Here is a 26584-nt window from a genome sequence, read left to right on the forward strand (position 1 = left end):
TGAGGCCAAAACACACTTGCATGCACCTGAGTGAATTTAGACCTTCATGTCAGTATGCCTCTTTCAGCACTCTCACATGCTCCCAAGGCATGTGAGACCTATGAGGCCTTCACTACGCTTTCATATAGAGTTAAATAAGCAGCACATCATTTGATTTAATCCTGAGTGCCTGAGGGACTAGGCCTTTATTTGATATTGTATAACTGTTCTCGCTTAAAAGTCCCTACATTATGTTTTTCCTGTAACATATATTCAGTTATATAGCTTTTTGTGAAGCTCTAAAGTCCACACCAAATGAGGTAATTCTTTTCCACTGCCTCCAAAGTACCTGAAACTCCTTATTTGTAGTCTGGGCCATTTTCCGTTAGATCTCTATGTCACTGTGTAACCCGCTGGCATAATGCCCACCTAGCAGTTAGTTTGCCACACATTCAAAGAATGAGCAGCTGCCTCAGTTGAATCCAGATGCAGACAGCTGCAGCTTCTGCTAGCTCTGAAATGTATTAGCTGTGAGCAAAGCACATCAAATGTTCTGTTGACTGCAAGAGTAAATAGAAGAGTGTTCTTGTATTCCCGGCCTCTCAGAAACTGAAGGGGAATACTTTTATTCTGATGGTAATGTTCACACAACAAAGTAAAGTTCCTATATCTTCACTGCTATGCTAATGTGGCCAAAGCTACCATGCTATGTGATTGCCTGACCTGCACAGTACTTTAATACAGCTATATACACATTAAAGCAGTTAATGCTTCAGATAGCATGTGAAAAGAGGTGGTGCCTTGGTATTAAAAGCTGTTCTAGTAAAAATCCATAGGAAAAATAACAAACCTGTAAATGAGCTTTGCATGGGCACTTTAGGTTTTGTCTTTCTTTCCCATCACCGTACCATTGCTCTGCACGCCTTGACCTAAAAAGGCTAAGTGTCTGTGGTACCAAAATTCTCAGGTTCACTTTGTGAATACAGAAAAGTGGCCTCTTTAGCAGTGCCCAGGATTGCACTTGAGTTGATTCACAATTATTTGGAGATGTCGTAGCATGGAGGGTGGGAGCGGCACTACGAACAAGCTGTGGTTGAAAGATGTTAAATAGAAGGTTTCTCCCAGATAATTGACCTGAAATATTAGGCTTACTGTGCCCAGCAGCTCCACCTCTAGCGCTTACAGTACACACTGTTGTGGACGTTTTCCACTTAGATAAAGCCTGCAGACGAGCTGTGAGCGGTAGCTAACATTCTTTAATCCAAAGCACACAAAGAACAGACAACCAAGCTTGATGGAGCCCCTGGATGACCGCGGGGCAGGGTCAGCAGAGTCTCACTGAGCCTAACATGGCCCTCAGTTAAATACCTTCTCCAGGAACAAAAGGCAGTACACAGCTGTTTCACAACTTAAGGTTCACACTCCCTTGCTACTTCCCAGAGTCCTCGAAGAGACAAAAGACTGGTCCTCTGGAGTTCCTGTTTCCCCCAACATCCTTACTACACCCCTTACCATTTGTCTTAAGTATGAGTGTAAGACATGTTAAAATCCAGTGGCACCAAGGCATTACAATAACGTGATTAATACATAAGTGAAAGAAATTCCTATACAACACACACATACACACAGGGACATGCATATCAGTGTCCATTTTATGTGTCTTTAAACTTTTTTAATACCATGCATCATCTCGTTTTCAAGGGGGTATCAATGAATTTTAATAAAACATCACCCCCTGACTTGTTGAAACATTTCACTGGAATCCAAAACATGACACATATTGATTCATAATCCGCAGACCGTGATAAATGTATCTACGCTCCCCTGACAGCCACATTATTTAGGCAACGTTTCTACAGAGATTGTGATATTGAGGTCCAGAGAGAAAAGCTGTTTTTTTGGGGTTTTTTTAATTGTTTGGCAAATAACTCGTAATATAAAGGCTGAAAATGTGTTTTGGATGCACTACACATTAGACCAACCAACTAGAATAAAACACTTATCATTTATGCTTTAGTTAAAAATTCAAAGTGCAGGATATTTGTAGCTTGAATATTGATTTGCAAAAGTTAATGAGGCTTAGTGTGTTGAAAACCTTCTGTTATCTGGCAGCCTAAATTACCCAATTTTAGACTATAATGAGCTTTTATGAAAATAATGACCTTGTCACATTTTGACCATGCGTTTCAGCATTAACATAACTAAAGTATTGACTTACGACAGCTAATGAGAGCAGGAGTTCTTTTAAACCATTTCTGCATCTGGCAGCTCATATTATCCCATTCATATTATCAGACATGCTTTTGTAGTCTCAACATGAGGATGTGATGGGAGCTGCAATTTGAAGCAGTATTCACAACCAAACTCACGCATAGCTCTCAGTCAATTAGTGCAGAACTCCACACACATTAGCTTTAATTGCATCTGACTCTGGAATAGTATGAACTAATGGCATGTTAATTTCTCCTGCATTCACTTAATGGTGGATATGATGCGGCTTACTGCAGACTTATGTCTCCGTGGGATGTGTTTTAAAAAAAGACCAATTTGCCTGTTTTTGTCTTTGAACTATGAAATATATCATTTGATTTTTTCACTCGTTTTTCTATATCCCTTTCTCACAACATAATTTTCCATTCCCTCTCCCTTCTGTTGCAACACAGTAAGGATTGTTTTTTCCATTCTATCCCTGCCACACTCCCAGTATTTTTTGTTTATTGTTTTCTCTTCTCGCTTCCACCTTCCATGCTTTTCATATAATCACTCAAGATAAACTGCCCATAAAGCTGAAGATCACCTTGAAATGAGAATAACACAGACACGTTGCAAATTCAACCAAAACAAATTCAATTACCACTGTTGACAGCTCTTTTTTTGTTTGGGGGGGGGGCTTCCCCCAGCTCTTGGCCTCCAAAGACTTCTCATTTATATAACAATCACATGAAAACTCTGAGCTGCTATCAAGTCCATCATTTTCTTAAATCCTGTTTTCCCTCATCTTACACTGTTCGCAACAACACAACACAAAAATCCCTTGCAAATTGAATCTAGGTATGTATCAATGTGTAAATGATTTACCCGCATTGCCTGGTTATCTCGAAAGGGGGAAGGGATTTAAAGGAAGGTGCAAAGCTAATTTGTTTCCATTAGCCTGAGATTAGATTTCTGTGAAGTTCCTAACATGGCTTATGGCAGAAAGATTGTGCACTCTTTTTTTTTTTTTATTCATTCATACGCGTGAGAAGTGAAACAAAGTAATTTTAAAAAACTGCATCTGTTAGGGATCACTTTTTTCAGCAGCTGCAGGTGAATTCTGTAATCCTCATTGCTACATGGCTACAGTATATCTAGATACTGTTTCCTGCTCTCAAAATCTGAAAATCCTTTTAGCCTGACTAGATGCAATCACAAAATCCTGCGGGGAAATAACAGAGGCCTGTTACATCTTTCCTCTGAATGCACCATCAGTCCCTGCAGACAGTTGGTACTATTCAGCTGGTCATGACAGAGTTGTGGCATACATTTTAACCAGGTGATCATAAGGCTCACCGCTGCTTGCCCGCCTCCATCAGCTACTCGTGCTTCTGCCAGGCTTTAGACCTCACACAGTCAAAGAGCATGTGGCACAAAAAATGTAATCTGTCAATCATAAAATGCAATAGAAGCTTGCAGGGAGAATTTTTTGATATCCCTGGTTTGCAATGCAGAATTTTAAGAGTCGTAGACACAGAAATTATAATCGTTGCCACCACAAGTACTTGTTTTTGTCATTAATTAATGTGTTTCTTTTTAAAAAAAATTCTACAAAATTGCCTTTCTACACTCCAAGTTGACCATCTTCAGATTACTTGTTGGGTTTTCACACCAGTCAAAATTAAAGATTTGAATTGTATTGTATAGCACAATAAAATTAATCACATCTTTACAAATGAGAAGCCAAATATGCCCATCCTTCAATTGCAAATGTTTCTAGATTAGACTGTGTTTTCCAGCCAGTTGAGTGGGTTTGAATAGCACAGAGATCATGAGCCCTTGGGATGAAGGAAGTTGCTGAAAACACAAATGAACTAACAACATAATCTTTCAAGAGAAAAAAAAGTGAAAAGCTTTGAAATTGTTGTGCAAGAAGTGCAATAGGACTTGATGTGAGCACGAGGGCAAAGAGATGATAGGCATTGGTGTCTCGCTAAACCACCCACTAAACCAGGGTGCTCCAGCTGCTACACACCGAAGGCTGTCTGCCTCAGACACCGTCTAGTCGACTCAGATGGATTGTGCATCCTGGGAGGATTTGTCGTTGTTTCTTTTTTTTTCTCCCTTCAAAGGCCAAGATGGTGACACTTGAGAATGTTTGATGGATTAGGTGGTTGTGCCTGCTGTGACAGACAGATTCAGGGAAGACAGTCATAATGTGACTGATGTCTCGAGTAGCTGCCTATCAAGCAACTGAGATGGAAACTCTATTCTAAGGACATAATCACCACCACATAAGATTGTGGGATTGGGAGGTGGATTACCAAAGAGGCCACTTGCAACATAAAAAATATACAGTTATGGTACAAAATATACCCTTTTCAAATTCTAAGGTTTAATGTATCATGGCAGAATAAATAACATCTATTTTTCAGCAGGTCCTAAAATTAGTCAAATACAACTTAAAAATACAAAATATGAACTACTACACCATGTCATTATTTAATTAACGAAAATTAAGCCACAATGCAGAAACAGTGTGTGCAAAGTAAGTATACTCTTACTGCACATGCATAGAGAGGGAAAGCAGCAGATGAGTGTTTTTAATCAAATGCATCCACTTAATTTATGATCAGCAAGTGTGATCACCTCTAGGACAAAATAAGTTTTGGTATGTTTTAGCATTATGGCAAAGACGAAAGATATCTACAGTCGTCCTTGAGAAGGGGTTGATTAATCCCATAAACCTGGAATGGGTTTTAAGTTCTAAAGTAGGAAGGATCATTGTGAAAAACAAGGCAATCAAGGCAATTCCACAGGCAAATTCATCCTAATGTCAGAGGGTGATTGGGGATTGCTTTACAGCCACAGGACTTGGGCACCTCTCAGTCATTAAGTGGATCATTAACTTTTTTGTATACTAAACTGCTCTAGAGTCAGATGTGAGGCCATCTGTCTGACAGCTAAAGCTTGGGCAAAATTGGTTCATACGTCAGGACAATGACCCCAACCACAGCACCGTATCTACAAATGAATTACATTTTTATCACTTTTTTTTTTTAAATTGACGTATTGCAATGCCCCGGTCAAAGTTCAGACCTCAGCCTGATTGAGATGTTGTTGCAGGACCTTAAAAGTACTGTGCATAAATGAATGCCTGCTAACTTCAACGAACTCAAACTATGTCATAAAGAGATAAAAGAGGACCAAAATCTCTCCACAATGATGTGAGGCATTGATAAAGTCAGACAGAAAATGATGCTGATTGATTGCACAAGCTTTTGAATGACGGACTATACTTTGTTTTTCACACACTGTTTGTGCATTTCGGCTTCATCTTTGTTAAATAATGACACGTTATTGTTCACCTCAGGTTGTATTTATTGAATTTCCGACCTGGTTAGACATTTTCAAATATTAGATTTCTCGTACAAAAGGCTATATAATAATGTATTTATCTATTTTATGTTATAGCCCTTTTTACCATTAAGCATGTTGAGCATCCATGCAGAAACCTAATTGGGATGTCAAAAAATTATCTATTAACCCAGAAATGGTAACTACAGGAGACATCCAGTGCCATGGTCATAAATCTAAAGGACCCCAGACAAGAGACCTCCCTTATGAAGTACCTTATCTAAATGTTACAGCAGTTACAGCCACAGACGTTTTATGTCATCAGGGTTAATAAATGGGCAGTTGAAATTACATACAGACACACAGCACCTCCAGGCTGAAATTTAAGTTCCATCATAGCAATGAAACGTGCACTACCACAAGTGATGATTCCGGCTTGCACTGTGCCTATAGTTTGGCCTACTGGCCTTGTGAACAATGGTCTGTGTAATGGGATTGCTCACACAGCTGTGCTACCCTATAAAAAAAAATGATAATGAAAAAACAAAACAGTAGATTAATAAATACATCGTTGTTACTCTTTACATATCATCCCACCTTATGTCACATTTCTGATAACCTGTTCTAATTAATCAGCCTTTTTAATGGAATTACTATACCATTAAATAATAACTCATGCAAAGATGGAATAATGACTCAAGCAATCTCTGCTTCCATAACTCCTCACCAAAGCTGCAGAAATGACATGATGTGTCCAACCATATGTCCTAGTGTTTGCATCCTCGACTATTTTGAAAAAGTAAAAAAAAAACTTTGTTGGTATGTCTCAGCTTAAAATAATAACTGCTTTCATCTACTTGAGGAAGTGATACAGTGTCATTAAATAAGCTGTTGTGGTTTATTTAGCAAATCACTTTTTGCTGCCAGCGCTTGAAATCATTATTAATAAAGCCTAATATAACCCTTGTTTAGTTATCATTGGTCTAATTTACCAATTTGAAGATTGGTAAAATAGGCACACTTAACAAGCACACAGCTGGGCATACCAAATGATTTCCAGTGGTCAGTAGGAGAGCGAGAGACTAAATATAGTCTCCAATTTTTGAAAATAACCGCATTAAGTACGGCGCTCAAGTCGTGAAGTTAACTCGGCTGAGTGCAAAGGTAAGCGACAGCTGTCTGAGTGCTATAGATATGAAAAAAAACAACCTCTCAACACCTCTGCAGCTAAGAAAAACACATGAGCTTTATTGTCTGCCGAATCCTTTCAGAAGCAGAAGTTTTGGCTGATAATAAACTTTTTTGAACTTGAAATTTTTTCCACGTTTGTTCTTCTTTCACTTTTATTTTTGGATGTTATTCACATCTCAATGTATAAAAAAGACAAACTTCCCACAACACCAGCAACAAAGACCAGTAATCTTTAAAATACAAAGGAAAAAAGAAACCGCGATCCATCAGTCAGTGCTGTATACACTCTCATGAACTTACAAGCCATGAATCATATATAATTACGCACATACATACACAATTCCTCTAATGAATATTTACTCTACGTGACATCTTTCTTTAAACTCCAGTTGACTTTCACATTTGCAGATAATATCTTTGCCTCACTGTTGTGGTGTGGGAGTGTGTGTGGATTTCTATTGGCTTAATTGGCATACTTATTTTTAACACAGTTGATTAAAACAGAATAATACAATTCTGGAGATACTGTATTGTATCACATATCTTATAATGAAACACAAATAAGTCGTGGTTTGAAGACTTCACGGAGTCACACAAAATGTGTATCTATATACCAATTTTAGGATATGAACTGGATATCTAATTCTTTATATTGGAATCTGCATTTTATCTTGAATAATAAGAGCTGTTTGTAACGGATGAAAGATATCTTCCATCCATCCTTTCTTATGCTTATCCAATTCAGAACTGCGGTTGGGTTGTAACCTCTCCCAACCGCAGTGGTCCCCAAAAACATATTCTAGATTGCAATCAAGTATCAACAGGACAATTTCTGTTGATACTTTTCCTGCTGATTCAAGTTTTCCTCTAAATTGTTCTGCTGTATGAATGAATGCAAATAAAAGCACAACTTCCTCATATAAAAATGCCATTACACAGACCTAATTGGCTTTTCAAACATCTAAGTGATGAATTTGTTTCTATTAATTAAACTAACAGTTTTTCTGTCCTTTTATGTGGCCGAGCTTAATAAAAAGTGGAAACTGAAGAGCTATCCACAGATTGCTCAATAAAAAATACTGACTAATAGCTCATTCAGGAAAAAAACTTCAATTTTCTCTATTACTACAAAATTTCTTACTATTAAATTGCCAGAATGGAACAATTCGATGTTTTAAATCTTTATGAGAAGCAAGTTTTGAATACTGCAGACGCGCAGTATTCAAAACTGCTAGCTAGCCACCGGTATATGAACAACTCAGTTCATATACCGGTCTTCACAAACTGCTCAGATCTTCACAAACTGCTGCAGTTAACTGAAGCACAGCTACTGTATGTTATCCACATTATTCCCTCTACATAGTGACCCTAAAATAATAACATATCTAATGTTATTCGGTCCTCGACATTGTTAATAAATAATCGTAATGCTGCTTGCTTGATTACATATGATTTTTCAAATAAATGAAAATAAATGTAATATGTTTCTCGTCGCTGTCACAAGTAAATAAGTTATTTCTTTGTGAAAGTACAGTATTTGGTGTGATTCCAGGTATCACAGTTAACGATCAGCTTTTGGAGGATAGGATTGTATCTAATTTAGAAAATCTTCAATTTTGTACAATTTTCTCAACAGTATCATCATATCTTCTTTTTGATGTATAAGAAGAAGATGTTTATGTATTGAAATCTCTGTTTCTGATAACATCGGTCAATGTGTAACAGATAAGCAAAGACTTCTTTGGATTTCAGTGTTCCTGATGTTTACCTTTATTTTTCTAATATAAAATGACCGCAGGGCAGCAATGATTCATGTATATCACTAGATCATTTCATAATATAATAATATTATTGTCTGTCTAGCTACTGAGAGCTGTTCTCCCTCAAATATGTATTCAAAGGACATAAAAAGGTGTGCGTGTTCATTGACGAGAACACCTCAAAATAATATCATAACCACGGGGCTTTGCGCTTCATGTCTAACTCCTATTTCCTCTTAGCTTAGTCACCCGCAGCTTTAAAAGAGCACCTTAACTGTTAATTAAATGATTGTCAGATTAATGCTATAATTTTTATATATTTCTAGTGAGGGATTAATAACATAGAAAGAGCAGCACAAAGAGGATAATTTAGGCTTTCTGTCAGATAGACTTGATTTGATTAATATGTTTTGGTCGTTGAAACATTGCTATACTTTATTCCCTTTTTCTAATATTTAATAGGGTTATTTTGAAGGGGCTTTAACAACTTGAAGTAATTTTGTGACACCTGTAGAGTTTAAAAGTAGTTTGTATATTATCTTTTTTCATCAGAATTAATATTGCAATTTGACTTACAGGCTACTATAATCACATAGAGTGGCCCATTGAGATTAATAACCCTTCTAACGGTTCAATCCATCCCTCAGATGACCATTGCGGTCCGCTTGCTTGAAATATGTGTAATATCTCTCCTCAAAGTTTAAAATGCACATGTTTCATGAGCCATGTCCTATTGGGAAATGTCACAGCCAGGTCAGGTTATGACATAAATGTCACATGTGATGGTGACAGAATACTTGGACTAGGTGACACTAAAAGTTATTAACTTGGATGGGAGAGCTCATTTCTGTGAACCATGTTGTGAACCATAATTTGCCCGATTAAAGTGTCCTGGCAACTCGTGAATATTCATCAGTTCCACTTGTCTGGCTGTGAAGAGTCTGAAAAAAAAAGAGTCATAGGAAAGAAATAGATGAGCTAGAATCACCAATGAGACAAAAGATATTTGGGAAATTGACAAACGAAAAAAGTTCAGCGTGCTCACCACATTGCGTTTTTACAATATGTGTTTTTGACTTAAGGTATATGTAAGAAGAACAGTGTTGAAAAGCAAAAGGCAGTTTGTAAAAAGGCAGATTTGGACTGACAATTTGTAGTGAAGGAACAAGACTGATGGTCAGGTAAAGTAAGGTAAAGGTACAAAGAAAGACTTATTAGGAGTGATGGGAAGATAATAAGAGATTGAAAACCACATTAGGCTGAAAGAAGAAAGGACCTATACAATGACAGAGTCCCTGAGAAATGAACACTGAGTCTGGACAGAAACCAGCAGGAGAAAAATAATTTAGGGAGGTCAATGCAAAAGAGGTAGATCAAAATGTCTGATTAGGAAAACTGATAAAGAGCATGTATTGAGGGGTGTTTGGTGAGGGACCTGGGGATACTTGAGTCTTGACCCGACAAAACCTCACAGCTTTATTGTCAGATGGCATATGAACTCAGTGTTTCCCCGGAGACTCATTGTCTGCCTCAGCATTGACGATTGTCTGGCTCTGAAAACTAGTAGGCAGCTCAGTGTCTCATGAATATTGATCTGATGCTTCACACAAGTATCCCCCATAGAAGAGGACCAAGGGTCACCTGAACTATTATTGTGATGGATATACTTCAAATGATCATTGATTTGACTCTGTAATGGCAAAACAAGAAGGCTTTGTAGAAAATGAAGTCTGTCTTTAATTGCTAAAAAAGGTGTTTAAATCTTGAAATGACTACAATTATTAAAATATTTTGTGTTTTTTTTAATAGAAAAAAACATTAACTTAATTAATTTGGTTTATTTAACAGACGTATTTGATGAATTAAGCTTTGGTTAAACATTAAACATTTATAAATTGATACAGAAAATTGACATTCTTAAAATGAAGATGACCAAATAAGTTTACATTTCAGCCTCACCATTTATCCATTTTTAAGTCAAGCCCCTCCAAAGTTCTATCTTATTCAAATTTCCACTAAAATCCACAGTTTATCTCACTATCTCACATTGTGCAAATGTCACAATCTAATACAATATGTGACTTTTCATAACTTGTATTCAGTGGAAAGGGGGAATTAAACTGCTTTGTCATTTTCACCTTTAGGAGGTGAGCGATGCAGACATCATGGAGTTAGTTCACAGCTCTCTGGGGCGAATGACCATCATTCGTCAGATCTTCCCGTTGTGGAGGGATACCAATGTTCGCTGTATGAGGAACAATCATCGCATCTCGTCTCTGCTCTGTGACCCTCAGGAAGGCTATCTACAGTCCCTGGAGGTAAAATATACTGAAATATGTACTTTTGAAGCCTTACAAGATTGTCACTCAGACTATATTGACCTGCACGTTACCGTTTAACAAATGCAGTACAATCTATTAACTTTTTTTTAAATCTTGTTTAATATGACAAACAAAATTTAAAAGAAAATACTCTTTAGAGTAAGTTAAAGGACTATTATACTAATGTCTGGCTCCATAAATCAGGACTCTGAAGATTCTTATCAATATCAGGTATTCTACAAAATATCTATAAAAATTTTAATGGTGAATAAAAAACTGCATAAATGCACTTAAGGCAATATGATTTGAAGCCATGTGAATTATTATTTAATTTAGACAGTGGAAGGTTGACGTGATTCCTTAATCAAACATACATGTGAATACATTCTACTATATTGTGTATAAACATTTATTAGGTCCCATACTGATGCTGTGCTTATTTATATAAACAACCACTCTTATTTTTTTCCTTTTTCTCAGTGTGATGAAGTGTGTAATTTTGCACAACCAGACCAAATACTGGTGGCATATTGGAGTGTTAAATGGTTCCTTATCGTTTGCTTACCTGTTGTCAATTTGAATGCAGTCGATTTCAGCAGATTTTAGTGGAGATGGTTTCTTTTATTATTATTTTTTTCCTTTAATCAGGAAAAAGTAACAAAACAGGTAAAGAAAAATCTCTGCTCTTAAACCTTCATTGTCAATGAAAATACTGAGCGTGCTCGAAACACATGTGTTTAATTAAGAGCCTTTAAAGATGCACAACAGTAGCAGTGTGATGGACATTGTCACAGTGGGTTTTAGACTGATAGCAAGTTCATGCTTGTTCTTTTTTGTTAACTTTATTTTTTTGCCTTGTACATTTTGCTGTGGATACTTTTAAGATAATAAATGTGTGCTTCAGACCAACAAACTTATTTAATATACTTCATCCAGTACCAGTGACAGATAAATGAAGCAAAATGTGTTTTTTTTCTGGTTTGTGTTTACCACAAATTGCCTGTATAAAGATCTGAACGTAATTACTTACACAAATTTTCCCCGGTATTTGTAGTGACTGTACAGCGTACGCATGCAACCATAGTGTAAAGTACAAGCATCTGCCAAGTGCCAATGAATACAAATACTAACTGATTATGCATGCAACAGAATATATATTAAACTCCCTTGGTACGATAATTATGAGGGACATGAATGCCCATGAATATCAATGACTGCAGCTTAGTGTGTCTAGAGACTAACTGGCAGAACAGAGCAAATTATTGTTTTAAATGAAGGAAAAGGGTTGTTTTAATAACACGCAAATAAATTTAAGTGGCAATGAACCCAAATTACTGTAAACCCAAAATCAGTGCATTACTTGTTAATAAAATCTGAAACTGCAAGCTTAATAAAGGCTTCTGTAGTAAAAGGTATGCTCTAAAAATTCTGCTGCCTTTGATTCGTATTAAGGATTTATCAACCATCAACCAGAGGAAAGGTAAATTCAATCAGTGACAAGAAGGGTCAGTGTAGAAGACTCGCCGTTTGGCTTTCTTGTCTTCCTTACACAATGTCATTTTCTTCTTTGAGTCTTTAAAGTAACCTCACTCACCCAGCCACGTATTGCTTTCAATGCAGAGTTAAGAGTGGCTCCTTACACCTCTCACACTTTTGATCAATCCATCTGGAGTGAAATGGCTGTGCTCCCTGTAGCGCTATTGAAATGTTCACATTCCTTTTTATTCGTACTCCAGACAGATGGCAAAACCATGTGGTGTGTGCACCCACAGTCCTCAATAATTCACATGAAAGAGGGTTAAATAACGGGTAATGGCCGTTTAAGCATTCATCAGAATTGTTAAACAGTGAGTAAAGTACATTGCTTTACTGTACTAATAAGCCCTTTTTCAATGCTTCAGCTGTGGTGTAACCTTAGAAATCAAGAGATATCAAGCTGCATCTCACCTGGACTTAGCTTCTGACTCGGTGACCTTGGGGAGTTAACTTACATGATGTCTTACCACAGAGAAGCCGCTGCTTGGAGTGGCAGCTACTATTGCCTCTCTGGATATTCTGCTGTGGGAGGATTTGACTTGACTTGACCTAGAGGAGCTATCAAATCCACTGTCACACTATAACAGCAAGCATTTGACATGATTCCTCACACGACACACTGCAATTGAATGGGACACTGAATTCATTAGGCATGCGATTACCGAAGCAGAAACAATTGTTGTTTTGGCATCAGACTGCAGTGGCATCATGACCTTCGCCTCCTGAGTGTTTCATGGAAATTGTTTCACAAATGGAAAAAGTCAAATACCATCATTTTTCAGCAAATCAGCTTGAGTGCTCAAGTAGAAAGCTTCCTGCAAACATAAATTTGGACAGTCATGAAAGAAGTAAGCAACCCGGTCTTCTTTTCATCACCAAAAAGAGGTCCAACTGTCGAAAGTCTTGTCATCATCAAAAGGCGTAGAGGCAATGTGTAGGCATCCTCCAGTTTCTTGTATGGCTGTGGATCCAAAGCAGAAAAGAGCATAGCATAATATGTCCATGTGCACATCTGCAAGGGAGTATAATTGTGGTGTCCCACTGTCAGACAAAAGAAGCAAGAGTTTATTATTCACCAACAATATTTCCTTTTTCTTTTTTTACAGCCCACCTCACCAGAATGAAAAACAAATACTTTTTACTTGTGTGCCACTGCTTTGAGTTTCAGCACCGAGACACTGTGATATTTCCTGCAGTCCTGAAAACTAATATTTGTTTTCTTGGCGGTATGCTGAGTTTGTGTGCTGTTCTGTGTCACAAAGAAGAAACCAAGAATATTTTTTTATTTTATTTTATTGTTTTCCCTCATCAGGTGTCCAATCTCTACTTGTATGATAGCGTATTGATGCTGGCAAACGCCTTCTATAGGAAGCTTGAGGACAGGAAGTGGCACAGTATGGCCAGCCTTAACTGCATGAGGAAGTCTACCAAGCCATGGAATGGAGGATGGTCTATGTTGGACACTATTCAAAAGGTATTTGGGATTGAAGTCACTGTTGCTTTTTGTTTGGTTTTGGCTTGTTTTTAATATAGACACTGCTGTTTCCTTCTAGTTTTTCTTCTTCTAATAGCAGTTGTTTATGGAGTATTTTTTGTCACATATGACTAAGAGTCTGAAATGCATAATGAAGAATTTATGAGAAGCATTAGCATCTATAAAGGGGATTTTTACACTCAAAAGACAGAATGGTGCAATGAACTATTCAGTTATTTTTAAAATGAAACCAGTTTTTATTTTGTGGAAGATTCTGGGCTTTGACGCCTTTGCTCGTACAGCCGTCTCTGTTCCCTCATTGAAATAAGGCGTATTATAGCAGAAAGTGGCTCGATGTCATCCATTTCAATCTGATAATGGAATTTTTCATTGTTGCAGAGAGTCATGCTGGTTTAATCTTAAGTGTGAGAGGAAATGACCAAGTTGAGCATGACAAAACGGCAAAGAAAAATGGTGTTCATTGTAGCGGCTATCATATTGTTATGTTATGTCATTCATATGACATGATCTAAGTGAACTAAATTTTCTCTTACACTTTAAGCTTCTTTCTAAAATGCATACAGCGTTTTGACTGGTTAGTGCTTCACAACAACTCAACGTTTGGCTGAACTTTTCTAAATTGTTTTTGATAACCTCCTACTGTACCTAAAGGTCTTTTGGAATGGAATTCATAGGTTAAGGCTTATCATCTTAGAAGTTGCATACATTTTATGGAATGAAGGATGGTAAACAAAACTCTAAATTTATACAGTTCTGTGCAACAAAGCTCCATCTGAGCTTTCGTTAAACGACTTTTTATTTTAAAAGTAGTTGATTTTTTTCCTCTACAGAGCCTATTCTATAAAGCAAGTTAATCAAATAAACCAATTGTTTAATGTAACTAAATTTTGATGAAAATATTATGTGCAAATATATTTATTTTGTGTAATAGAATATGTGTAGGCTATTTGTTGTTATTGTTATTTTTTTTTTCCAATACCTGTAGATCGTAGACACAAGCACACACCTTACAGAACTTACCGCTGCTTCTTCCCTTTCTTTTTCATAACATCTCACACATTTAATACATTCAGCTGTTGTTTCAACAGGGGCGGATAAGTGGCCTGACTGGACTGATGGATTTCCGTGCCGAAGGCTCTAATTCTCATGTACAGTTTGAGATTCTTGGGACCAGCTACAGCGAGACATTTGGGAAAGATGTGAAACGGGTCAGTCTGGAAAATTTTATGCATACTTATTGTACTTGTCTCTTGAGTCCTGGAAAATGTACCAAACACTTGGCAATTGTTTTGCAAGTTGTGACAGTAAAACAAAAGGAAAAAGAACAGAGACACAGAATTCGATTTATTAGGACATGTGTTCTCCTTTTCATATCCATAAGTAAGCATATAATATATTATACAGAATAATATATTGGATTTTGCAACATTTACTTTTCACAACATCATATATTCTGTACATTAGAACACAAGCTAGTTCATTGAAATAGTGCTGGGTGTTTACTTAGTTGAGGGCTGTAGAGAAATGTAACTAAAATTAAACTGTCATCATGCAAATGCCCCTTTTCAAATCACCTATATTTAGGCAGTCAATTTCAGAACAAGGAAAACTGTTGTCCTGACAGTTTATTTTCTGTAAATGTTTATTTATCGCACGTAACAGTTGTGGCTAACTGTTTACCAGCGAGGACCCTCTAGGATATGTGTCCATGAGAATCAAAACTTGGTAAACCTTTTTATCAAATATCTTAAAGGTCCTTTGGGGGTTTTTGCTAGAGGAAATATTCCATCGAAGCTGTCCACTTGTCTTTTGGTTTTGTATCGTCACTTCCCAATCTTTATTCTTTGGTTCAAAGCCCTGAAGTCAAATGTTATTTCTTGGTTCAGGAGGTGAATTAAATGAACTTACATGCAGGGCAGATACTCATCTGTACGCAAACCCCTGAAAGCTGTGGTCACAGGGATTAACTACTTGTCAATTAGGTGCCAGGTATTTGGGTGCCCTCTACTGGAGCTCTGGAATTAAACTGCTCTTTTTCCTATAGTCATCCATTTCATCACACCAACCATCTTGGCTTGTTCTACGATCCAAGAATTCAAATAAAAAGTGTGTGTGTGTGTGTGTGAATATACTTTTATTATTAGAGTTATTATTAAAACACATCATCTCTCATGATGGACACAGACATTTGCCTGTTTTCCATCAGGCTCTGTAAGTTGATTTTGGACTTTTTACTGCAAAACTTGTTTGATCTTTGTGACGGTGTAGAGCTGAAGTGAGAGATTGAGAGCATTATTTGTGCTCTCCTTTCTTAGCTGTAATTTGTTTGTCGCTGTTTGTCCTGATTCAGTCAGGGGCTTCTTCTTGAATGAAGAGGAATTGAGTTTCTTGGCAATCTATGTAGAGCAGGACTGACCAGAAGCGGTAATGAAGATTTAATCACCACTCAGCCTAACAGAAATCATGGAGCCAATTCATCATAATGTGGTCATTAGCATTAGCTAGGAGGACAGACACCCAGAGGAACATATATACACACTGTGCACTCCATAATAAACATGCACTGTACAGCCTGTTTATCTGTCTGAGATCCTTGTTGAATCTCAGAAACCTTCAAGCATACAGCCAGGCAAACATAGAACAGAGGCCAGAGAGCAAGCTAACATGTGGACGCTTATATCTCAAAATCATTAGAGGCACAAGGGGACAGCAAGGCCAGATAATGGGGACAGCAAGGTCAGATAATGGGGTGCCAGCTGCATTCAGTGCTGCTGTTCATTACCCGGTGTGTTCACTAGCTGGCAGAACCATTTACTCTGAGAAAACAGACATGAATTCATCTACCGCTCCACTCTCTTTCTGTACGACACTAATTATTATACCACACTAGAATGCCTCTGCAATATGATGCAGGTTCCTGTTTTTACTGTACTTTTTCTTTCCCAAGTTGGGTGTAAAAGTGAGTCCATGCCAACCCCTCTCCACCCTTGCCAGCCATCCCCATTCTGTCCCTTTTACTTCCCTTTTATCCTTTCTTCTCATTTCCCATCCTGCTCATCCTTCCCTCACTCTGGTCACTTCTTCCCTTCTTCACTAACCCTTTCTGCTCATTTTTCAGCCCTGGTTTCCTCCCTTTCCATCATCATTTATCTGCATTCAGTCCATTTTCTTCCCAGCCTGATAGGTCTTAGATGAGGCGTCTTTCTGGTTAGAAACTGTAATGAAGACTGAAATACTATTTCCTGGATGGCTACTGTGAGTTTTCTCCACCATCTAGAACTGATGCAGAGTGATCGATGCTGTTGTTGTTGTTGTTGTTTTGGTTTCCCAGTTTGCTCTTATTGATGTGTCAGCTCGTCTATAAGCAGATATTGCTAATGACTTCCAGCTTACACGAAGCTCTCATAGAGAAAAGTCAATTCATTTGAATGTAATTATTCCTTCAAGCCACTATCTTGCATGTATCATGCAGTAGTTATTCGCGAATGTGTCTACAGCAACAGCGCTGGTGTTAATGTATTATTCGGAACCACTTTTTAACACACTTAAACTAAAAATATTACCCTACATTAAATATTACTGTATATCTGCTTGATAGTCTCTTAAAAGGGCTGCTTTGAATTCTCTTCATTTAATTTTATGGTTGCAGTGTTAGTCATGGAACTATAACATGCAGCAGCTAGTGCTGATGTTCCCGTTGACACTGTTCCTAACTGTCCTATTTTGCAATGAAAATAATCTATGATATGGCGGCCTAAGAAATGTTTGTTGGGAGCTAGATTCCAAGCTAGAAGATATTACGAACATACTTTAATCTAAAAACGTTTTGAGTCCTAACAGGAGTTCAGTTTGCTACAATGTAAATGCACAGCATTTGCTGAATCTGGTAATTTGGCTGGTTATTACAGTACAGTACATGCATGTTTTAAACTCCTCCCCAGGATACTAAAACGACTTTTTCATCAGCAGTTATAATCTGGTATGTCTGGCAACTAGCTTCTTGGCAGATTTAAATAAAAATGCACCAGATTCAGAAGAAAGTACATGTTAACACTTCTAGTTGCCAACACTTTTCTAAAACCTACCCAAGTGCTGCTAACTGGAGCAGTCTTTGCACCATATCAGACCGAGTCTGTGCGCACATAATCCGGCCAAATCTGGCAGCGTTGCATTGACCAAGCCAAGCTTAGACACCAAGGATCCAGGTGTATTTCCCTTTGTTAAATCAGTCGCTTAGTCTGGATAAAATCACCCTTTAATGTTGTGACTTTTGATATTCATGATAGTAGATAGTAGGTTCACATGAGCTCTAATGTGGCTTGTTGCACGGCCATCTAAAAAGCAGGCATTTATTGATCGCTGATTTATTCATCCTCAACCCTATTTCTCATAGACCCATGAGGCAGAAATGACATTAAATAGTCTCTAAAGGGCACGTCTCTCTTTCCAACAATAGATCTACAGGGGGTTGATAGGGCTGTTGACCTAGCGATTCATTTGCCAGGCTCTGAGATGTCTAGCTTCGGGAAACTCACTTTCTGGCTCCTGTGCTGGTTTTCCAATCTCCTGTACCTACTTTGGTTGTAACCCACAGGTGGATAAAGATCATTTCACAAACTAAAACGCAAATTAGGTAACCTTTATTTTAAATGTTATATCATAATGTACTTCTGGGCCAATTAAAATTAATTATTTTTGCTGGGTCTGTGGTCTCACCAGATAATTATTACATATGGAAAGTAATAATTAAGTTTTGGCTTTTTTTTACATACGTTCAATCACAGGCCCCTGTAAGCAGTGCCAGACACCTGTTAATGCTGAAAATCCTCAGTTGACAATTGATTGATAAATTAACAGCTTACTGAAGCTCCATTAACCATATCCAATTTATTTAGTTTGGTAAAGTTGCATAGTCAGAAATAAATAAATCACAGAAGCATTGTAATCCTGTAACTTGTGCAACTGTTATCATGTGCAAATTGCCTTTTCTCACAAGTGTCTGCATAAAAGAAAAGCATTAAAACTGTCTGTACCCACTTATGCTTGTCTGACTGCCACACTGTGCTGACAAAAGTAAATCCTTCTGAGAGTCTCAAATAATTGGATGAAAAGTGGATGATATTCTCTTCATCCCTGAATTTATTTTCTCTTACATGCTTCAATCCATCATAAAAATAATACTGAACAAATGTTAACACCCTTATAACCGGTGATATGATTTTAAATGTGCAAAATCATCTGCTCTTTGTTCACTTTTCAGTAAATTTAATGAGTTGAAAACAGAACCAGTGCCCTACGTTTTACGTTAGCCTGCAAATTTGCATGTCACACCATCATATGTTCACAGTATTTTTAAAGTCGACACTGTATACAGTGACTCAATGGATCTGCCTTTCTTCACCTTTTGTATGTAGTCGTTTACTATAATAATTCATATAAAAAGAGAGGAAGGATTATACTGCTGCTTGAATAACTGCACTCATCAAACTACTGTGGCACACACTGTACATTGTATTAAAAGTCTTAGTATAAATGCATGAATAGCAAATAACAGGGAGAAAAACTGATCACTGAGTGCTTTTATTTTACTTCTGGTTTTCTTAAGGCAATGATTTCTATTCAGAAATGGGGTGAACTCATTTTCATTTTGTATTTCTTCTTCCTTTTCCGTTTTGTTCGTTTCTATTCCCCTTCATTTCTTTTTTTTCCCACTGTCTGACACAGTTTTACAGACTAAATCCTGCTTCATGTTGCTTATTAGAGGTTAGAGTGATAGACTGGCGCCATGTCTGCCAACCTCATTTTTAGTATATCAGGACAGATAAGATGTCTCTTTTCTTGGCTAATTTAAATGGCTAGCTTATTTTTCACTGTAGTGCTGATGATTAGAGATAACAGAGCCAGTCCCACTCCAGTGTTTTCCTCTGGGATGGAGAAGGTAAAATGGAACATTAAAAATAAATAAGTATTGTGTCCATTTGTACAGACAAATCATGACAACACATGTGTGAGTACTTATTACAGAGAAACTTTTGCAGCAGGGATAACTCTTGTCGGTACTGTCAGGGCACTGGTGCATTAACATCTGTTTGGGTTTTGAGTTGAATGGCAGTATATAATTACAAATGCTATTAGCTTGCTCTATCAATTTACCTTTCTTAAATTTTGAAATGTGAATTGTAGCTACAATAACCAGTGCAGCTTCAATTACCCCGTGACTTTTATTGTGTGCTCTGACACAGTGTGTTTTTTATCCATTAAATTATTTACATTTACATTTTGTTATTTATATATTATATATATTATATTGTAATATATGTATGGTCGGAGGGTAAGATGGCGCCGCCATTGCATGCAATAGGTCGGCAGCCTTATGAAATTTCCCCTTGTGGGACTAATAAAGGTATATCAAATCAAATCAAATCAAATCAACTAAATGTATAAAAAGTAGGAAGCACCAAGTTTTTGGAGCAGTATTTTAATAACAGAAATCAAACAGTTTTGGTGCATTTTTTTAGCCTTGCAACAGACTAGCAATCTTTCCACGGTGTACCCCCCTCTAAAATAGTCTTCTAGGATAGGCTCCAGCCCCTGAATCTGATGCGCTGAAGAAAATGGATTGATGGATTTTTTTAAAAAAAAATGGGAATATAGTATGTAAGGCAAAATTTCAGTCAGTATTTGGTTTGACCACCTTTAGTCTTTGTCACAGATGTCGTTTCTTTAAGGACGCAGGTGGAATTCTCCAGACTTCTGACTGATAGCGTTCTATTATGCGCTTTCCTATCCCAGCATGCTTTTCCTACACTGGCAGTGTTTATGGGATCATTATCATCCTGAAAAATGAAGCTGTTGCCAATCTGAAACTTTCTTGATGATAACGTGTGGTGGATCAATATCTGACAGCACTTTCCTACTAGACGTCTGTCCTGAGCTCCTCTGTACATATTGAGGACAATTTGAATCAAGTTTGGATTCAACACCTGTCGCCGCTTATTTCCCGCCCAGTTTGTGTGTAATCTGGCACATTTCAGCCTTTCTTTTTGTTTCTGTTTGTTCATAACTTGGCTGCATAACAGCCACAATTTCACTTAGACCATTTCTGATAAGGCTTCAATGAACAGAAGATGAATTAACTGAAGACCCAGATACATCTCTCAGGTCATGCGTCATAAAGCAAAAAAATATATAGAAATTAGGGGTGACTTAATACTTTTGCACAGTACTACATTAAATGTATTTAATAAGAACGGTTGATTCAAGGACACCTAGAAAGGCTCACCTGACACAAGCAGTGACTGGGGTAGGCATACTCATATGATGAGTCACACAAAGATTGTGGGTCAATAAGAAGCTTTCTTGTATGATGAGCTTGTCAATATGTAAGCACTTGGCTCACTAAACTAGCAAAAAGGACAAGCAGAATAGCTGCAACTAGCTCAAACTGTAGTTCCCTGTCCATAATGATGAACATTTAAAAGTTTCCATAAAATGGAACCAAATGCTCTCTGTTAGTTTTTTTAGACCATCCAATAATTGAGACAGTAGTGGCGCTGTGAAAGGAGAGCTGTCTGACTGCCATCCTTTTGTTGTTTTCAAATAGTCATTGGCATTTACTGAGCAATATTACAGATGATTATTTAAATCTATTGAGCATCATGACCATTAGCTAAATAGCAGCCTGTTTTTGTTGTGACTTTTTAAATGGTTTAGAGCATTCTCATTTGCACAATATCCTCCAAACAAAGCATACACCTTCGAAATAATTTAACACACGTGACTTTGTTTGAACTTAAATAAATAGCACAAGTAAAAGGACTGCTTTAAAATTGTAGGAGAGGTCTTCTAAGAAAAGTACATATCATCGCGATTAAAAATTGCCGTTGGTATAAACCATCATCTTAGTTTGTTCAATTGCCGTTCAGGAGAAATCCATTCACAGGAAGCAGGTTAGGTTGATCTTTATTTTTTCACATAATTGTATTGTTGTATCATAAAAAAAACTTGAAATGGGAGGTTAGTACTAAAAAGTGGTTAGTACTACCTTATTATTATGCAAAGAAACATCTATGGCTCACCTTCATATAGTATTATAATTCTCTTTGGTGTCTATTCATGAAATTAGATACAGTGTTGTCAAAGAATACATATCAATTTTAACTATTTGAAATGGTTTTACTGATTATTTTCAGCTTTATTTATTTTTCAATCTATGAATTCATACTTCAGTAGCAGCTGTGCTTTCTGTCTTCTCACATACTTGACATACACTTGACTATCAACATAGCCTCTCCTCGAGAATGAGGCGGAAATTGCATGACATTTTCAGAGATGTGTGTGCCCTACTTGAACTTTTTATTAGAGCAAACATGTACCTCATTGTCAAATTAAAGCGTTGTTACATTTAATAAGACACTCTTAATTAAGATTTGTTTCCCTCAGCGACATCGTAATTTTCCCAGTTGTTTCTTTGTGGAATTTATTCCCCGTGAATTCTTGGATTTCCTCCCATAGACTGAATAGGGATCGGACTTCCATCATAAGTTCATAAGATCTGCAGTCCAAAATGAAATTAGCAAAAAAATTATATTTACAAGGTGAACATTAGCCTCAGATAGAAGATTTGTTCATTCATTCAAAAGTCCTGTAACGTGTGACTAAATGCTTAGCGATGCAAAGACTGTAGAAAAAGTTAAACCCTAATCAAAGGAAGAGCTCGAAGGAGCAGGGAAAAAGTCATTTCACATTAAACAACAAAAATCAAACAACAAAAAAACATTTTTTTTGTAATACATCCTCTCTTGACATAAATACCCATCCTTTTTCACTGTCACGTCCTCGGAAATCTCATCACATTTCCTTTATTTGTTGCAGACAGATTGCATTATTATGTTCTAGTAAAGCAATTTTTAACCTACAAGTGACTTTTCAAAGCTGGTAATCAAAGGCCACCGTGTGTTCATTCATTTGTTACTCTTTCAGATGCAAGGAGTGTGGCTTTGCCATATATATTGTTTGTGACCTTCCTGGTGGCATGCTGGTGTGCAAAGCTCTGTGAAGTAGAAGTGTTCCTCTTTAGTGTTCTTCAGTTTACAGAGCACAGATTGCTCAGTGTTTTTCACTGAGGGCAAAGCTGCTCATGGAGAAAATAGACCCCTGTGAAGCAAGCAATGCAGACTGACATTTTGCCCCAGCACACACTTAGAAACACAAACATGCAAGCCAGTTGTATACTCCGATGATCCAAAGCATTATTACCACTTATATATGAGTCGAATAACGTCTGTTCTCCCACTCAGCATGTTGGATGCGAGACAAATGGACAAATGTGAGTTTGACTGGTGCATCTCAGAAAGAAAGAGGCTTAGGGGGGTGTCTCAAAACATGAACTGGAGATAGGGTGTGGACTGATGGACTCGAACAAGTCTGATCCATCTTTGATCCACCGTTATCCACCATGAACTTGAACAAGTTGACTATTACAGTAGAAGTGTTGAATACATGCTTTCAGAGCTATGCTCATAACCTTTGTAAGGTTCATATATTTGTAACAAAACATGATTTAATGCAAGAGATGACATTTTAGTCACGCATATGTGACTAAACACAAACAGTCATCCATGATCCTTGACTGTGCTTAGAAGTCACAATTCATTAGTGGAATCCTGCAGGAGGAGAAAACTGTTCACATACCAACAGAAGCTGGTGTGCTACAAGCATGATTCATTTCATCGATCATTTTGCAGTAAAGCTATACATAGCAATGAGAATTTGTAAACTTGCATGCTCTGCAGATGGGCTGTGAAGAACAAAAGATCCAGCTGATAATGAAATGCACTTGTGATGTTTTATCAAAGCCTCTGTGATTGCCTCAGATACTTGCTTTTTATTCACAGATGAATGCTTTTGTTGCTCCCTTATTTGTCTGCAGTAATTGTTGCTTTCTCTTGATGGTGTTGTTGTTTGTAATTTTAAGTTTGCATTTGTGAATGGTGTAAGTAACTTTTTTCTTCATTTTGTTTTTCTTTTAAAACATTTAGTCAAACAGAACATTGCAGGAACAATAGACAACAGATACAAAATAACACCTAACATAAGATTATTAACGCACACTTTATTACACTAATATAATCATATTTTAATACTCAAACACACCTTATGTATGTTTATATGAAACAGAGAAAGACCATTGGTGCTCACATGTTCTATGTAGCAGTTTGGACAATGATCAAACAACTGAGGAAGAGTTTCAAAATCCTTTTGATTTGAGCACACAGATGGGCCTGGATTGCAAAGGGTCTCACTGTCTCTTCAGCATGTGACAGTTTTCTTTGGCATAAGATTTGCCGGTTACATTTGTGTTCATTATAGTGTTATCATCTGCTGGCTCAGCATCCACTGAGCGAGGTTAGGTGGAATAAGCTAACTAAATGCTTAAAAACATTTTTAAAAAAATCTTCTTTGAAATTAAAAAAAAATTTAAGCTAAAATAATGGTTTAAAATAAATGTTGGAATAAAATAAAACTCATATATGCTTTACTATATTTTAAATAGACTAATCTAACAAAACTATAGTATGAGTGACTTTTGCATACTTTCTATAGCATACTGCTTTTTTAATGTTTTCGCTGGAGCTCGATGTGCTGTTGGCAAAAAAGGTCTGTTGTCTGACCGTGGGCTACCATTCTTGTCCTGTCAGCTCAAATCTCAAAGACCACTCCAAATGACACGTCGGATCCTTGAGAATTCTTGTCCAGCTAGCAGCACTGATTAAGAATTTAACAAACACTAGACTCACAGACGTGAGGTGTGGCTCAAAAAGTTGATAGCGTGGAATGAGAGTTTTAAAGTCAAGCGATATCTTAGACTCGAGACGCAAACTCAAAGTGATGGGTTTGAAATTCTGTTTATCTGTTTTGTTTTTATTCTCAAATTTTCCACATGATGAGCACAAAGTGCATAAAATATCCCCATCGTATTCATTTTGCTTGCATCTTCATTCTTATTGCCACTTTCTTTTTGTGTGTGTGTGCCAATACATTTGTAGTTGAAAACATAGGAATTTAATATCAAACCAGTTTACATATTAATGTAGGCATTTGGCAACTGAGTTATGATTATCATTGCAGGGAAACAACACTATACTTCAATACAAACACTTCAGCTCTCATGCTTGGTTTTTATTCTGTTCTACCTGTAATAAATATATTACAGAGCTGTTCTTTAGAGGCTTGCTACCTGATAAGTTCTTATTTTTTCCTCATCTGTCTTATTTCTCTTTCTCCTTATTAGCTGGCAACCTGGGACTCCACTCGTGGTTTGAATGGTAGCCTAAAGGAGAATCGGATAGAAAGTGGTATGCATGGAGTAACACTCAAGATTGTAACATTACTGGTAAGTTGTGGGAGTACAGCGAATCTATTAACACTTGAACTGCGTAGGCAAATATCTGAGAAAGAAACACCAAAATATAAGCAAACACATTTGTTAGTTTTTTCTTTTTACCCACAAATTAAGCATCAGTGTTTCTGTAGCACACACACTAGCACAGTTTTGCTGCATTTTTTTCAGATATTCATACATTAACCCTACATGTTTTTGACATTACCTGGGGTTTACATCATAAAGTTTGCTGTTGATAATTAACTGCAATTTGTGTGGCTTTTATTCTATTTTTGCAATAAATATTTTCTTTTCCAGGTTAGATCAAATGTCTCGTGTGCACAGCATGAAGCAAAAACTTTATGTACATGATACACAATACTGCATATTTCTTTAAAGCTTGAATTTCAACATAAACTAAATACAACAGAACAAACAGATTAGTGAAACTTGATCCCTCGGCTAGTAAAGTCATGTTTTTAAGCTGAACCTTTTAACCGAACCTCTGCTATCACGTGCGGCAGTTTGCTAAACATTCAGCATAATATACAGAAAGGGGTACAATGAATATTTTTTTTACTCAAAATATTTATTTCAGTCATTATAATCATTATGAGAGAGGACACTGCACATTTTCTCTGTTTCAAAGTGAAATATTAAGTCGTGCTCTCTGTCTTGTCCTGAGAATGTAGCACAGCAGAAGCCTGCTAAACATCAGTCCTACGCTGCAGCGGCTTTTCTTAGACCGCTTGTCATATTCTAGTAGCAAAGTCTCTAACCTTGTCCTCCCCCTCAGTCACTTCTCCACCTCCTCAGTCTCCATTTTTCCTCTTTTTCACACATGATTTACCTGCAGCTTATTCATTCACATGAGTTCAGCTAAGCTCTTTCCTGGCAGTGTCACTTAATCAAGTCATTTGCCCCAGCCCACTTAACCACCAGCACCACAACCACCCCTCCTCACCTGTCCCCCTCCTGTTTTTCTCAGCTCGCCTTAGTCCACCTTCACCCGTTTAATTCTGCCCTGACACTTTCAACCCATAAAGAAGAACCAGGAGTCGGTGCAATAAATTCAGAATAGCAATTTCCACATTGATGACCCATAGCATTTGTCATGGCGCCATGTGTTACGGGTCAACAGTTGCTAAGGAAACTATTTTATTAAGATTAAAGTAGATCACCCAAAAGCTCTTCATAAAGGTGTCACCCTGCTGTTCTTAAGATGACTGACTGTGTCCTCGCTTCAGTTACCAATCTGGCCCTTAGGGGATTTTGGTGCATTTTGATAAATGACATCCCTGTCATTAAGCACACACACACACACACACACACACACACACACACACACACACACACACACACACACACA

The 26584-nt window shown here is 37.3% G+C and overlaps 1 protein-coding gene across 3 annotated transcripts in view; it reads left to right on the forward strand.

The window, feature by feature from the left end:
• The window catches only part of grid1a (glutamate receptor, ionotropic, delta 1a), a 276642-nt gene that overhangs the window by 230705 nt on the left and 19353 nt on the right, over positions 1 to 26584 (forward strand). For all 3 annotated transcript variants that reach the window (XM_005727368.1, XM_005727369.1, XM_013909387.1), the window contains exons 6-9: positions 10625 to 10798; positions 13650 to 13811; positions 14921 to 15040; positions 25126 to 25227. In XM_005727368.1, coding sequence (XP_005727425.1) covers positions 10625 to 10798; positions 13650 to 13811; positions 14921 to 15040; positions 25126 to 25227 — 558 coding nt within the window. The remainder of the gene's footprint in view (positions 1 to 10624; positions 10799 to 13649; positions 13812 to 14920; positions 15041 to 25125; positions 25228 to 26584) is intronic.

The sequence above is a fragment of the Pundamilia nyererei genome, unplaced genomic scaffold (assembly GCF_000239375.1).
Source record: "Pundamilia nyererei isolate P.nyererei 1_Seehausen unplaced genomic scaffold, PunNye1.0 scaffold00024, whole genome shotgun sequence".
NCBI lineage: Eukaryota > Metazoa > Chordata > Actinopteri > Cichliformes > Cichlidae > Pundamilia > Pundamilia nyererei.